This window comes from Ammospiza nelsoni, chromosome 13 (genome assembly GCF_027579445.1).
Source record: "Ammospiza nelsoni isolate bAmmNel1 chromosome 13, bAmmNel1.pri, whole genome shotgun sequence".
NCBI classification, from domain to species: domain Eukaryota; kingdom Metazoa; phylum Chordata; class Aves; order Passeriformes; family Passerellidae; genus Ammospiza; species Ammospiza nelsoni.
The window spans coordinates 8,976,600-8,992,240 of record NC_080645.1 but is presented as its reverse complement, the minus strand read 5'-3'; the positions used below and the strand labels follow the sequence as shown (position 1 = coordinate 8,992,240).

The window sequence follows — 15,641 nt, the reverse complement described above, 5'->3', positions numbered from 1 at the left end:
AAAATAATTAGATGCTCATTTCTTTGATACATACTGGCACAAACTGTAATTAGTAACACCTTCATTTTTTAATGAAACTATTCTTAACACTGTTTAAATCAACATTCTTAGATATACAACTGAACTACACAGGCTACTCAGTGTACAGCCCTCAGTGAAGTCTAATGGTTTACCTGGCTTACAGTAACTTACCAACAATGTTTTCACAAGACTGAACTAATTCACGGTGTTTACACGATATTTACTTGTCCTAAAACGTTAGTGCACAAGAATCACCACCAAGAGAAGGGTTTACCTTTTGTACTCTTGTTCCATGGCAATTCTACCATCAGTTCCAAGTAATTTCTTGTCAAAGCATATTCTGGCATTGACTGAGGCATCTTCTTTAATCTGGAAATGTAAGTACAGAATTCAAAAGGCCAACCAGAAATTAAATGCAAAGGAAGCCTATACTGCACTGCAAGGCAGCAATTGCCGCCTGAGGTTTAAAATCACTTCAAGAACACAACCAACACAAACATATACCAAACAGGAAAAAGTCTGCAGGATTTGTTCTAAATTTTAAAGAAACCACCATTTAAAAGCCTCCTACCTTTTGATTTCTTTAAGACAAACTTTAAGAGCTTGTTCTGACATACTGGATGTTCTAATCTTTTTTTCTAGCATGACAACATCATCATGATCTTCTTCTTCCTCCTCATCTTCTGTAATGCTTCCATGACTGATTCTTCTATTAGGACGAATAGCTACAACCTGTGCAATGGAAACAGAGCCACAGAATTGCACCAGTCTTGGGTTTTAAATAAGCTATGGACTTTGGCTCTGAATGAAAATCATGGCAAAAACAGGTAAGGTGCACAGAAGAATTCAGAAATCCAGAAAGTTTTAACTCCAGAAATTAACTTCAAAAAGTGTTATTGGTGCTACTTTAAAAAGTTACAGTTCTTTATAAATTTTCTAAGTAAATTTATTGTAGAGCCTAAACTCTCAAACAGCACAAAACAAGAACAAAACTGAAAGGAGCTATTTTGATATTTCAAGCACTGCAGCCCATCATATTAAGCAGAAAAATGGGTAAATCTCTCTTGCTCCATTTTATAACACCCATTCTTTATCTGTAGTTCAAAAGCTGCCACTCATCTGCAATGCCCTCAGTAAACAATACACCTTTCACTGCACAGGCCAGAACTCACTGGCTGCATACCATGCACATGAACTGAGGAATCTGAGCATTGATTTAATGTCACAAAGTGCTCAGATTAAAATGAAAATTAAATTAAAAAAACATTAAAATAAAGCCTAGGCAGTTTTAAACAAATATTCTGTATTTTGTGTATCAACATAGCCAAAGTTGCCAGCTGTGGCTACACATTAAAAATACACAGATTAAAATCATGCATTCATTAGCCTGTTTAAAAGTGCATCTTAGTACTTATTTAGAATGTTTAAGTATTCCACATTTAAAGCTCCATACCCTTTTATCATCATCCTGTTTGGACTTTCTTGTTTTCTGAAGCAGCTTCAGGCCTTCAATCTGTCTAACAAGCAATGGTATGGTCATCTTGAACCGCTCTTCCAGCCTAACAGCATCTAAAATCTGAGAGCAGGGAATTGTAAGCAGCCAACAAGTTCACAGTGATGGATCCTCACTCTGGGGAAAGGGAGGTACTGCTACTGTCTTTTGGCCAGAGGTACAGAAAAGATGGATGGAGGAAAACAGGTAGCAAGAAAAGCAAGGAGAATACAGCACACAAAATCTAGCCCTCGAGGGTATGGATGCCTGAACTACAAAGTACTTCAAACTAGAGAAAATTCTCTTACGCTGCCTAGTTTTAAAACATCTTAATATTTCAGTTGCATTTTCTGTGGCAAACATCTATCAATGTTCTATTTTTCAATTACTGGCCCTCAGCAAAGAGATGGCCCTGTTAAAAAAGTTACAGCATCATCTCCTTGGGTAACCCAGGGGAAAAAAATCACCTTGTGCCTTAAGGTTTTCATTCAGAGATTTTTTTGTTTATTTTGTCTTTTTAATATTTTGTACACAATTTCATTTTCATATTAAATGAAGTTAATGCGTGGAAATGGGTAGAATTCTGCTCCTCTGTATTTCCACAGCTTCCACCAGCTGCTCTTTTCTTTAGAACTTCTAAAAATTAAAAAGTGACACACCAATACCTAACATACCTTCCTCCAGCAGGATATTCAGCTATAGTACACACCTTCCCTTCACATTATACTGCATTAATTTCTACTTGTGGTGCTTTGAAAAAACCTAAAACACTTTCAATTCCCGGTCCAGCATAAGTAGTTATAGAAGAAAAGGAACAACTTCGAAAACACAGCAAGCAAATACAGAAATCAGATGAATAAGCACCAAGCCATAAAGATAATTTTTGCACAGATTTATTTTGATATATTATATAAATTTAACCACTGTCTCAGTGTTTAAAGAAACCCAGACTTCAAGATGTTTTTAAAAATATTTAAATCTAATACTAAAAGTATTTTAATTCTGAAGTTATTAGTATTAAGATACGTATACTGATCAGTCAGCTGGGATAAATAAGAAAAGTTTCAACACAACCTGAAGAAAGATTTATCACCTTTACTATGAGAACTTCATGCTCTACTTAATTAAGTTTAATAAAGTGAACAATTTCCAAGATTTCCCAACTAGATCTATTTACCTTAAGAGAGCTCTCCCACATGCATATAAACACTTTAACAACACCATCCAACCATTTTGCAAGCACTCATGCTCAGCTGTAACACAAAACCCCGCTGGCATAATGTTATCACTGTACAGTCACAAGTGTAAGCAATTCCAAAATTACCTAAAAGTGAGTGACTCTAAAAGGCAGCACACCTAACTAGCAGTGAAAGTGCTGAAGCAGAAGACAATACCTGCAGCTTCTCCTGGTTGGTAGTTCGGATGATGGAGGTCAGGATATCTGGCAGAGCTTCCCTGGGCAGATTGTCCAGGAGGCGCCGGAGCTTTGCCACTGCAGGCACGGACATGTCCAGCATCTCAACCAGCTACAACACACAAGGAACAACACTGATGGCTGCTGGGCTCCTTCTGGGACGATCTCAGTGCCTCTCTGACCTAAACACAACTGCGTCTTTCAGCGTGAAGCATGTCCAGGTAGTTTGCCAAAAAGCTACTGAAAGAAGTTCACCAAAGGTTCACAGATGAGGCACTAACTCAGCATAGAGTGCCAAGACTTTGAGCTTTCTGCTTGTTTCAGAAGTTCAAAAGTATCATTGTTGTTTGCAGCATTTTTTTCAATATATAGATCTCCTATTTCCCCCACATACCCAGATTAAAAACTTCCCCGTCACTCTTTTTCAATACATCCTTTAAATTCTGATTCACTATACTTCTATCATATATATTTTCTTATCTCTCTGTAAAAATTGATCAAATCTTTTACTAGAATGTATCTATAGTGTTGCTATATATGAAACACCAACTTATCATAGCACCAACACAAGCAGTTGCACAAGATTCAGCTGCAATGAGCTGGGCAGACACCCTGGAACTTGGCACAGAAACCTCAACCTGTAACAGCAGCATTTATTTTGTAGCAGAAATACTGAAACTCTACTAGTTGTTGAAAAATATAGGAACTGGAGAAACAGAAGGGCAGATAGGAAAGAAATAAAGAGCCCAAGTACACCCACAGGTTATGTGACACATAAGAATAAAACAAATTACCTGTACTGCATACTTGTAGAATTGCTCTGACAGCTCTCCAAGCTCCTCCTCAGATTTATGGCCATTAGTGAACTGCTCCAGTCGATCCAACTGCTGCACCTCAGCAACGGGATAGGGCTTCTCCTTCAGCAGCTGCAGGACCTGGAACCGGCACAGGCCTGTCACCAGCAACGTGTAATGGGGCTTGGGCCAGTTGCTACCAACCACCTGAACTGCCAGGGCAGCAGTGCCAATCCTAGAAACAGATCAGATCTTGTATTATCTGCCACCTTCCATAGAACATTTTGAGTGCTCCCTATCAGAAGCAACCAAGCTGTAGTTTGCAAGACCCTGATGGGTCATAGTTCCTATTGTGAAATAAAATCAAATTATCCAATTCCCTTTGTAACACAGACTACAAAACCAAACCCTAAAACCTGAACTCAAATGAGTTAAAAACAAAATAAGGTACTGTATCAGTTACACAATTTAGAAACATATGTAAGTTTTTCATGACGGATCTGGCTGTGGACAGGCACACTGACATTTCTGCTGAAGCAATATACACTGGGAAATGGGAGCGTCTGTAAATGACAGCTCTTCCCAGCCTTGAACTGAATCAATATTTTAGATCATCGGACCTATTGAAGCAGATTTACAACAGAAGTTATCTTCTTGCAACATCTGCCTAAGTCCATGATACGATAAAGTTCGGAGAGTAAGGGTTACATCATGTTAGTTTCACCAGACAGAAATATAATTGTTTTTATTTTATGTGAACTAAGCCAACAGCTGTGTTACCTATTAGGTGAAAAATCCTATGGTTAACAACTGCGACAGCCCTAGAGCTGCGTTCTTTCGTCTTATTTTGCCCGGCCACCTCAGCCTCTTTTCAAAGTTCCCCTCCGGCCAGCCCGTCCCCGGCACCTCGCCCGCTGGGTCGGTTTGTGACCGGGTTTCGGGGAGGGCAGAGGCGTCTCCCGGGGCCGGCGGAGCGGGGCGGCCCCGCGGGAGGACCCCACGGCGAGCCCCGGCCGGGGAGGCCGGGCCGGGCTCCGGGGTCCCGCAGGCCGCGAGGGCGGCAGGAGAGCCGGATCGAGGCGCACCTGTGCAGGTTGGGCAGGTCGTCGCAGTCGGACGTGGGGTCGCTGGTGTTGGGGATGACGCCGATGATGGTGCTCCGGAGAGAGGTGCCCTTCAGCAGCCGGCTGCGCACCAGCTGCATGTTGCGCGGCGAGTCCACGCTGGTGCGCATGGTGGAGCCGGGCAGCAGCACGCTCTCGTGCGTGAGCAGCAGCGGCAGCCGGCTGGGGATCTGGATAGCGCTGCCCGCCGCCATGGCTGCTCGCCACTCTCACCCTGCCTGCGCCCCTCACGCCGGCCCCGCCGCCATGGCAGTCCGGCCCCTCACGCGCCGCGGCCCCGCCCCCTACGGGCGCCGGCAGGGACCGGCCGCTCCCGCCCCGCCCGCTGCGCCCTCTGGTGGCGGCGGCCGTGCTGCCCCCGGCCCGGGCCTGGCCTCGAATCGCCCCCATCGCTCCAGAATCGGTCCGGCCGCTCCCGAGGCGCTCCCGCCGCTCCTACTGCCGCTCTCGGGGCCTCTCGGGTCCGGTGTCCTTGCAAACAGCGAACCGAACAGGTGCCCTTCAGTCCCGCCGAGGCCGCTGGGCCGCCGGCAGGTGTCAGGCTGGCACTGGCAATGGCTGTGGGCTGAGCGCTCTGAGGAGTGCTAAGGGCTCCGACACTGGAGAGGGAGCGTGTGACAAATCGGTTTTTAAGTGGGACGGCTACGAGGTGAAATCCCCCTTTTTGTCGGTTTTTACACACATCTGCTCTCCTGCATCCGCGCTCCGGGTCGAAGGGCTCAGCATCCTGGATCGGGCTGGAAGGAGCTCTGGAGATCACCCAGTCCCAGCCCCTGCCAAGGCAGGCTCACCTGGCGCAGCTGGCACAGGAACGCCCCCGGTGGGTTTGAGGTGCGCAGGTGAAAGGGCTCCAAGCACTGAGGCCCTATGGAGAGTTCAGACAAAAATGTAGGGTTTAGAAACTTTCCTTTTTGATTTTCCCCCCGTTGGTAAATGAGGTGCAATATCAAAATTGCATAACGCAGTGAACTAGGTTAGCCAATCTCTTGTTAATCACTGCCTTGCATGACTCCTGCTGAACAAAGGTAATCCTGTACAGAGGGGAAATCACAGCAGCAGCAAACTGACAATTTGAAATGCAAAAGGATAGCTGCAGTTAAAACCTTGCTTATAATCATGGGGTTTATTAAAACCTTCATCTGTTGGTTCACTGGAAAATACACAGTAATATGGAAATACCACCAATATATTTAAATGCAAGAAGTTATTACAGCTGAGAAAAATATCTTCTAAAGCTACCACCTCAGGTACCTTAGAAAGAAGCTGGAATTTAATGTACTATTCAACATGACATTTAGAAAACATTAATATAAAAGGGCGCATAACACATGCGGAAAGTGTTTTGTGAATTTCCCAATGTTACATATAATTACTCTGTAAACATATGTTCAACACTTACAAATGTTTAAGCATCTCTAACTATATTTGTTTGGAATACAAACACAAACTAAACCTAAAGGTTAAATATTTGCTCATCATGTTTATTGAGTCATTTTCTCAGTTTGAGTATTTTGATTAAAAAGAATCTACAAATGGTATCATGTTTATTCTGCAGACTACTGTTTTCTACTTCCTTCAGAGATGACTGTTGTCATTAACAATAGTTTCTTAATTAATTCTGGAGCTATATCAAAAAATCTCAATTATTATAATTAATTTTAAATTCCTTTCCGTTTCTCCTGAGCAACTCTTAAACCCAGGGCTGTGTTTTACTGTGTGTACTAAGCAATACTACAGGGTCACATCCTGATTATGATGTCGAGATAGTACTGGATCCCCCAAATTGTATTTTGCTTAAATACAAATAGATCACATTTGAGCAACAACCTTTCAGAATGTTTTTCTAGGCTAGCTGAACATTTCTTGACACCTGAAGCAGTGTAGCAGTAAGTATTAAGTTAAGCCTCCAACTTGGGGAATATAAGATTAAAAGGGACAATTGCCACAGGGTCTGACCTCCTCTAACTCTCACCAGCAACTTCTGCATCAAGTCCATGGTTTTTGACTTCCACAGTGTCTCAAAGGCATTCAGCCTTGGTTATGAGTGACTGCAAGAGAGCACCTGCCACCTCTATGGGTGTGCTGTTCAGTAGTTGATTACCTGGTTAAAATCTGCACCTTGCAAATTTTACTTGTACTCCTGGCTTCCAGAGACTGGCCTCTGTTGTACCCAACAGACTGAAGAGTTGCCTCCTATAATAAATATCATTCCTCAGTGACCACAACCAGTGCTCCATGATTGAGTCATGGCTTAACTTTGAGCTTCTCTTTCTCAGTTTTTAAATAAAGTCTCATCCTCCTTAAAATGTGGGTAGCCTATAACTGCAGCAATCATCTTGCAGATGTTATATAAATGCCATATAATACCCTCTTAGTGTTTGCATTCAATGTTCCCTGCCTGTGAAATCCTGTGTGAAGGTTGTTTGGCTGCAGCCCCATTTCACACAGCTCAGGTGGTCCTGCTTTGGTCTGGGTGCAGCACAAGCCTGGCTGAAGGAGATGGGTGACAGGGACCACTCTAGCAGATGCTGCAGGGCACCTGTGCTCCCCAGTTCATAAATCTGTGTCCTGCAGGGTCCCCTGCTTCCTCTCTCTGAAGCTGGGCTGACACAACAGCTGGAGCCCACAGAATTTTCATTGGTAGAACAGCTGGGCTCTGGTTTAGGTCCCAGTTAAGCATGTAACTAGTGGTATTCATTTCATGTGCTCCAGAGACTGACAGCACAGCCATGCTCTTCCTGAGCTCGTTGGAACACCATACTAAGGATTTTGCAAAAATGATCTTCTCAAGACCTAGTTCTTTAAAAAGGATTGCAATTCACAGATATCTATATTTTATGCCTGTAAAACTCATATACATTTTCCTCTCCCCCCAGCTCTGCATTATTTCTTCTGTTTACACAAACAGAAAAGAGAGCTCAGTATTTCCAAAAACCAAGACCAAGCTGCCTCACAGTGAAGACTTGAGCTTAATATGTCTGAGATTAAAGCTCAGTAATTTTCTCCTAAGATGTGCACACACTTCTCCTCTGCCCCCTCACTGGCACTCTTTAAAGCTCTCAAGCCCTCTGCAGCTATTTTATAAAACAAGATTCTCAGTCTGTCATCAGACTTTCCCTTTCTCATACTGCTTCTATTTCATTCTCACAGATTGTTTGATGCAGTGATGTTCTTTAGGAACTACTTCTCTCCAGTCTCAACTGCTATATCTATAAATCAAAGAGAAAAAAAAGTTTTCCCATTTTCTTTTCAAATTCTTTCTCTATACTGTGTGAAAACTTAAGAGCCTCTCTTAACAATTACATAATCTGGCTCTAAATCCAACAAAACAATATTTCTTAAAGATGCTGTGAAAATATGCTTTGAAGTGACTCTAGGTCTGTTTCTATACATCAGTTAATATGAGATATCCAATAAGAACTATACAAGCTTGGTGCAATATGAAGAATTAACTGTCAGGGTTTTGAAATGCTTGTTATGATAAAACATGCATTTTGTGAATTCTGAGGTGAGAGATTATATGGATGCATGGTCTGTGCACAGGTGGACTTCATAACTTCTCTGTTCATTAGAGTATTTTCCTCAATAATATTTCCTCCAACCCAGATGCTTCCTACCATCTTGGCCTGCATCCCAAATACCTCAAATATTTTTAAAATAACATAATTAGGAAGGAGGTTTATGTAAGGCTACTGAAAGGATGTAACTGAACTGCATTTTAAAGTGCATTTATTTTAATGTCCAGCTTTTCTAAGTGTAAGGTTGAAGTGGAATTTTTAAAATTTGGTTTTTAAATGTAGTCTTTGTTATTATTTGTACCCTCAATCATTCCTCCTTTTCACAAAAGAATTTGGTTTTTTCAGATCCTCATTGATTAAAAAGCTCCAGTTGGTTACGTAAGAACAGCACATGGAGCACACACCAGGAGCTGCTGGCAGCACTTTACTGACTAACAGAGTGAGAGACCTTTCAGGCATTGCTGGAGCTCTGTGGAGGATTCTTTATGGCAACTGTAAAATGTGTTTTAGGAGTAAGTGCTAACAGACCTCACCAGAGCAGCTGAACTTAAAGGCTTAATCTTTTATTCAAAGGTATGAGTGAACTCCAAGAAAGGGACAGGGGGAGGTACACAGGAAGAGGAATTCAAATTGCTGTTAAAAATTGAAATTTGAGCTAGAATAGCATGGGGCAGAGAGAGTTCTCACCTGCCTTGCCTAACCAGATTTTCACACCAGATATATCCATACCACAAAAAAATAAGGAATCAGAGGAACTTCTAAAGGACAGAAAATATCCATGGGAAATTAAAGCAATGCCATCAGTAGAGCTGTGCTGGTGAGGATACAGCTGAAGGAATTGAAAAGGAATTTCATTCACACTTAGTTTTGCTGCACACAATACCATACTACCCGGAATATATTTATTTTTTTCTCTTTAATCTGCATACTGCCAAATCAGCCTTTTTAGAGAACTGCTAGTAAGAGATAAAAATATGTTCCCTTAGTATAATGCAACTGAATGAAAGAGGTGAACACGCTACATTTGAGGCTCAGATATATTTGGTACGGTTTTGTAAGCCTAACCCTCCGGTTTTTTAACCTCATAAAGTGGAAAAAATTTTGCCACCAAAGATGAGAAATATGGAAAATAGTGGAGTTACTGCCACAGCTTATTGAAATAAATACTCTTCCAAGTCAAACTCAGTCATATTTGTAGTCAATATTTTAGTGAAGCAACAGTTTGAAGGAGCTGCAGAATCACATTTTTATGTCTTTCTTACCCAAGGGAGCATTTTCTTTCCCATTATTCCAATGAAATTTGCTGACTGACACCTAAAAATGCATGCAAATGTTCTGAAGTAATTTTAGGGTTTGACCTTACAGAAAGTCCACACAGACTGTGGGATGGAGCCCAGAATTATTCCATAGACATAAGCACAGTAAAGTTTGGGAAATAGGCTGCCTGGTCTGAATTTAGTTACTCTTCTGAGTTTCCAACAGCTTGAGAGGATATTAACTGCAGACTGTAGGTCAATCAATTCAAGGATGTTTTCCTACCTGATTCCTTTCAAATCTGCAGGATAATGATTCTCTACATGAACCATGACCTGCTCCGATTTCAGTTATTCAAACAAATTTTATCAACGTTACTCAATTGTTCAGAGGTGAAACCCTTAAAAATTAAAGTTAATAGAAGCAATTACCTATGTCTGAATTAGCAAAATAATCCTTCTCATTCTTTGCTGTTGTACCTGCACTCTGCCTTTTGGCAGGGCTGTGTTACACAGTCACCCAACCCCTCAGTGCCAGTTTGACCACAATACAAATGAAGGGAGTCATTAGACAAAATGCTTTCCATCATTTCATCTCACAAATATTGTTAAGATGCCAAATGTTATAAATATTGTTCCAGCCACTGCATTGATTTAAAGCCACTAAGTAATCATAACTGTGTACTCCCTGAGGATGTTCCAGGAAATTATGTACTAGAACCAATTTCCTCTCTAATATAGTTGTGGAAATTCAGGTCAGGTAGCCACTGACCTCATTGTCTGAAATTCTGAGATCTCCAGAGCACAAACGTTTAATGTGTACATGGCAACAACATTGCTGCTCTGTGCTGATTCCTCTAATGTACATAAATCAAGTTAAACCAACCACATTTTTCATAGAAATTATTGCATTAGCTAAGCACAAGAGCATCCACAGTTCAACATTTTTCCCCTGTTGACCCTCTTGTAGAATATTGTGATAGAGAAAATACAAAACGTGGCAGATAAAGGTACATTTGTTTTTACCTATTGCCTCTTTGTAAAACGTTCATGTGTACAAACTTATTTTCAGTACATATTATAAAAACTAAAAGTCCTTATCAGTTCCAAAAATCCCGGGAGTCTTGCCAAAAACTGCTGTAAATAAAAATAGAGATAAAAGAAAGACAGGAATCATCAACATTATAAAGTCTATAATAAATAGCTGAGAATGTTTTGTGATTTATAAATATGAGATTTACTGAGTCACTGTGATGTGTATAATGTTCTTAAACTGGACAGATATTGCAGCTTCATGATGAAGCACACTTCAGAACTGGCCTCAGTGAAGAGCCTTCCATTTAATTAGCAGTTTCTCTGGTACCATCCGAGACAGCAAGACAAGTTACCAACATGACTTCTGTCTCTAATTCAATCATTTATTTTGGGATTATTTCTTCATGATAGGAAGAAGAAAACAAAATACTAGATGCATTTCAAAATGGACTACAAATTAGGAGATGAAAAAACAGTCTTGATTCCCCCTCACCTCTGGATAAAACTTGACATTTTACTCCACTTTGTTCTCCTCACAGTAATTTGCTTTTATGGCCACTTTTGCCAGAGAGACAAACAATCTCTGTTGATTTATCTAGTCACCTCTGGAAAGCATTAATATTGATAGAGTGAAAATATGTCAAGCAGGTTCCTTTCCACTTAAGGAATTTTCCCCTGAATTATGGAAATGCAGAAGAAAAGAAAGAGCAATGCTGGGCTTTTTGTGTTCATTTAGAAGCTGTTTGAGAAGGGAGGAGCACATTTCTGTCCAATGCACTGAAGAAAGCCCAGCAGCTTCAATTCGGGCATGCGAATATGAATGGCAGCAATGGCTTTGTTCTCATGCACCCAGTCCATAGCAGCAGGAATGGCTGTGCCATTCACATTCCACAGCAATGCAAGGGGCACAGCACTGAGAACGCACTCAGCACTGCCTGCCTTGCAGCAGCCACTGAGAACCAAGACATTGCTGCTAAATAGAAATGTCGAATAATGGACATATAGCTAGTTTTTTAAAATTTAGACACAGATTAATATCTCTGTTTCCTACCAACACTTGTTTATTGTTTGTAGTTTTTGTACAAAATGTCTAGAATTTATATTGGATTTTTTTAAAGTAGCTTGCACATAGAAATAGAAGAAAAGCCTGACTGTTTTATTGCAAATACAGGGAATATTGTCTTCAACCTCATCTGTTTCAAGAGTTGCTGAACCCTGCCGGGCTGCCCAGGACCCAGGGGAACAAAAGCGGCGCCGAAGCCCTCCCAAAATGGCGCCCGCGTGTGGGGAGGCAGAGGGGCAATGGCGGACAAACCCCCCCTGGGCTCAACCTTTGCCCGAATACAAAACCGGGCAGCTGCCGGAGCTGCTGCAGCACTTGTGGAGCAGCAGGCGGGAATCTGTGGCACAGCCTGGGAGCTGCGGCCCCTCGGCGTGGGGCTCGCCCGGAGCCACGGCGCTGTCTGTGCGGGGTCGGTGCTGCCGCCCGCTGCCCCCTGCAGCCCCGCGCGGGCTCCATCGCTGCCGCTGTGGCCGTTCCCGGGCCCTTGGGCTGCGGGGGGAAGAACGGCTCTCAGCAGGCACCCAAAGGGCCCCGACAGCTCGGGCCCCGTCCTGCCCACAGGCCTTGTGAAATTCAGCCGGCAGTGCCGCTGCTCGGCCGCCGCTGCTGCCATCCAAAGCACGCCCAGAGCGAGCCCCGGCCAGGGGGGAAGCCAGGGCTCTGCCGCCACCAGGCAAAGGTGGGAGGGCGCAGCCTGGGGCCTGAGAGAGCATCGGCACTCAGTGCATAACGTGCGGCTCTGGGAAAATGTGCTCTCCGTGTTACTGCTAAAGACGGCCTCCAATAAACTAGCTGACAGTGCAAGAAATACATTTTATTTCTTCATTTGTTTCCTACAAAAATGTCTTACACCGAAAAGTCCATCAAGTATGTTACTTTTGAAATCAATAAAACTTTTTTATTGATTTATTTACAGATTCTAGCATCTTTAAAAAGTACAGCTTGCAAACATTGAAACAAAACTAAGGTTTAATTGAGTAAAAACATTTTAATTGAGTAAAGTACTATGGAGATTACAAAGAACAAGACCTTTAGTGGATATCATAGCACATTTAGATAGCATTACATTTTCTACTTTCATAGCTCCATGTTCTACGTGCTATTGATGAACAGCTTTACTAATATTCTTATTTCATGAAGATATTCTTCACAATATTCTTTACAATATTCTTATATTCTATTCTTAAAAGGAAAACTTCTTAAACATCTAGATACCATCTGCATTTGGAAAGGTAAAATATCTAGTCTAACAATGAATACTACTCTATGGCCTAGAATAAACCTGTGCACCTTGACACAGCATTACATTTGCTACTTTTATTGAACTTCTTCCTATTTACGAAAAATTTTACTTCTATTCCTGTACTATTTTTCTTATATTCCTATTCTCTATACATAAAATAAAAACTTCCTAAACGTCTAAAACACAATCTGGTTCTGGGAAGGTAAAAACATAAAGCCTGGGAATGAATACATCCAGTGCATTCCCTGGATGCAGTTCTGTCCCAAAGTTTCTTGTGGGAAGGGCTTGGCAGATGCATTGACCGTCCCTTCAATCCCGTGTCCTCTGAATTCTGCGTCTCCTTCAGAACGAGACACGGATCCGGAGGCCTAACGTCATCCAGCCTGTCACCGTAGTCTGCATCCTCCTTCTTCTCCTCCTCCTCCTCCTCCTCTTCCTCTTCCTCCTCCTCCTTCTCTTCCTTCCGGGCTCTGGTGGAGTTTCTCCGCCGTCTGAGCCATCGTCGTAGCCAGGGTCGCCGTGCCTGGGCAGCCAGTAGGCGGCAAAGAGCACGAGCAGCATCTCTGCAGAAACCCAGAACCACCAGTGCTGGCAGGCCGAGAGCCACAGGCTCTCCTGGGCGCTTTCGGGCTCCTCCTGGCTGCGCTGCAGCATCTCCAGCCGCAGGGCCATCTCCTGGCTGCGCTGCTCCTCGCGGTGCAGCATCTCCAGCACCAGGGCCATCTCCCGGCTTTGCTGCTCCTCTTGCTGCCGCAGGAGCTCCAGCACCAGGGACATCTCCTGTCTGTGCTGCACCTCGTGCTGCTGCAGGAGCTCCTCGGTCACCTGCATGCTCGGGTCATTCGTCTGCACCAGGAAGTGCAACACGCTCAGCAGCGCCGTGATTTGGGTGAAGATCCCAGCCATGGTCTGCAGGAAGAGGGACAGAAGGGGCTCAGCAGGGCTGCCAGGGACATGGCTCCTGGGCTAGTCGGGCAGGACATGCAGGGCCCTGGCAATGGATGGCAGAGGGAGCTCAAGGGAAAGCTCGGGCCACATCCCTGCGGCCCCACTGCAGCTGGCACCCGCTCTGCCCAAGGTGGCCCCTGCACCCTCAGCCCAGCCCCAAAGCCCCCCATGGCAGCCGCTGCTGCCGGCCCAGGCCTTGTCCAGCAGAGCCTTCCTCCTGCTGCCGCACTCACCGCTGCCTCGAGCCGCACTGAGAGTCAGTGCTGCCGGCTGCTGTCCTGGAGCTCCCGGCGACGGTTCCATGGCTTGGCCTCCGTGATGTCACAGGCCATGGAAGCCAACGGCACAGCCTGGCCATGGAGCCCAAGGGCACAGCCTGGCCATGGCCCTTGGCCCTGCCTCTGCTGCAGGCAGGGCACGCAGCACCTGCCATCCACCGACCTGAGAGTCCTGCAGGCACCTTCTAGTGCCTCTATTGCTGCCGTCCCTAACAACTCATAACATGTAGCATAAAATCCCCACGATATTTTATGTTCCAAACTACTCAAAGACCATGATCCAAACCCAGCAGCGTTTGAACTGCAGAGTAAGCTCAGCTTTGAGCTGAATAATTCCATGCTCCTGTGCTACAATCATCGTTCTCCAAACCAGAAATCTCTAGAAACATTCCCTTTATTGGGGCCTTGTTGTTCTCCAAACCAGAAATCTCTAGAAACATTCCCTTTACTGGGGCCTTGTCACTCTCCAAACCAGAAATCTCTAGAAACATTCCCTTTACTGTGGCCTCTCACCCCCTGATGTAAGCCAAGGTGCAATGAATATACACACACATGCATATATTCTGTTGGAACAATTTCTGTATTTATCTCCAAAGATAACATTTTCATGGCAGGAAAAAATCCCTTTAGAGGTACTTCTAAAGTTTTTTCCATTTTTGCTCCAAAGAATAATCTGAGCAAGAAGCTCTGGAAATGGAATATTAACAGAATGACTAATTCAGCACCACGTAAGGCAGATGGACATGTAAGGGCTCTGCTCTTCAGAAATATGAACCTAGTTTAAAAACGGTGACTCCTACCCCCACCAAAGCAAACTAAGTTGCATCAGTAAGTGAAAAATTAAATGCAGAAACAAACAGATGAAATGTCATTAGCTGCAATATTATGAAAATGTCTTAGCTTTTTTTTAAGTGGGTCAGCGTGTTGCCAAGACAATGTTTAGGCCCGACGGCAAGAGGCAAAAAACTAACTGATGATGAGGAGCTACAAAGTTGCTGAACCCTGCCGGGCTGCCCAGGACCCAGGGGAACAAAAGCGGCGCCGAAGCCCTCCCAAAATGGCGCCCGCGTGTGGGGAGGCAGAGGGGCAATGGCGGACAAACCCCCCCTGGGCTCAACCTTTGCCCGAACACAAAACCGGGCAGCTGCCGGGGCTGCTGCAGCACTTGTGGAGCAGCAGGCGGGAATCTGTGGCACAGCCTGGGAGCTGCGGCCCCTCGGCGTGGGGCTCGCCCGGAGCCACGGCGCTGTCTGTGCGGGGTCGGTGCTGCCGCCCGCTGCCCCCTGCAGCCCCGCGCGGGCTCCATCGCTGCCGCTGTGGCCGTTCCCGGGCCCTTGGGCTGCGGGGGGAAGAACGGCTCTCAGCAGGCACCCAAAGGGCCCCGACAGCTCGGGCCCCGTCCTGCCCACAGGCCTTGTGAAATTCAGCCGGCAGTGCCGCTGCTCGGCCGCCGCTGCT

General features: G+C 44.4%; 1 protein-coding gene across 2 annotated transcripts in view; it reads right to left on the bottom strand.

Moving 5' to 3' along the window:
• The window catches only part of LONP2 (lon peptidase 2, peroxisomal), a 37,068-nt gene extending 31,977 nt beyond the window's left edge, over window positions 1-5,091 (bottom strand). The window contains exons 1-6 of one of the 2 annotated variants that reach the window (XM_059481400.1): window positions 4,807-5,091; window positions 3,722-3,956; window positions 2,908-3,039; window positions 1,475-1,597; window positions 593-753; window positions 296-390 (exon numbers count right to left, since the gene is read on the bottom strand). In XM_059481400.1, the coding sequence (XP_059337383.1) occupies window positions 296-390; window positions 593-753; window positions 1,475-1,597; window positions 2,908-3,039; window positions 3,722-3,956; window positions 4,807-5,039 (979 nt within the window). In that variant the 5' untranslated portion in view covers window positions 5,040-5,091. Of the gene's footprint in view, window positions 1-295; window positions 391-592; window positions 754-1,474; window positions 1,598-2,907; window positions 3,040-3,721; window positions 3,957-4,501; window positions 4,698-4,806 lie in introns of those variants that run through there. The other variant, XM_059481402.1, reaches the window with a different exon arrangement.
• Window positions 5,092-15,641: the final 10,550 nt, after the last annotated feature.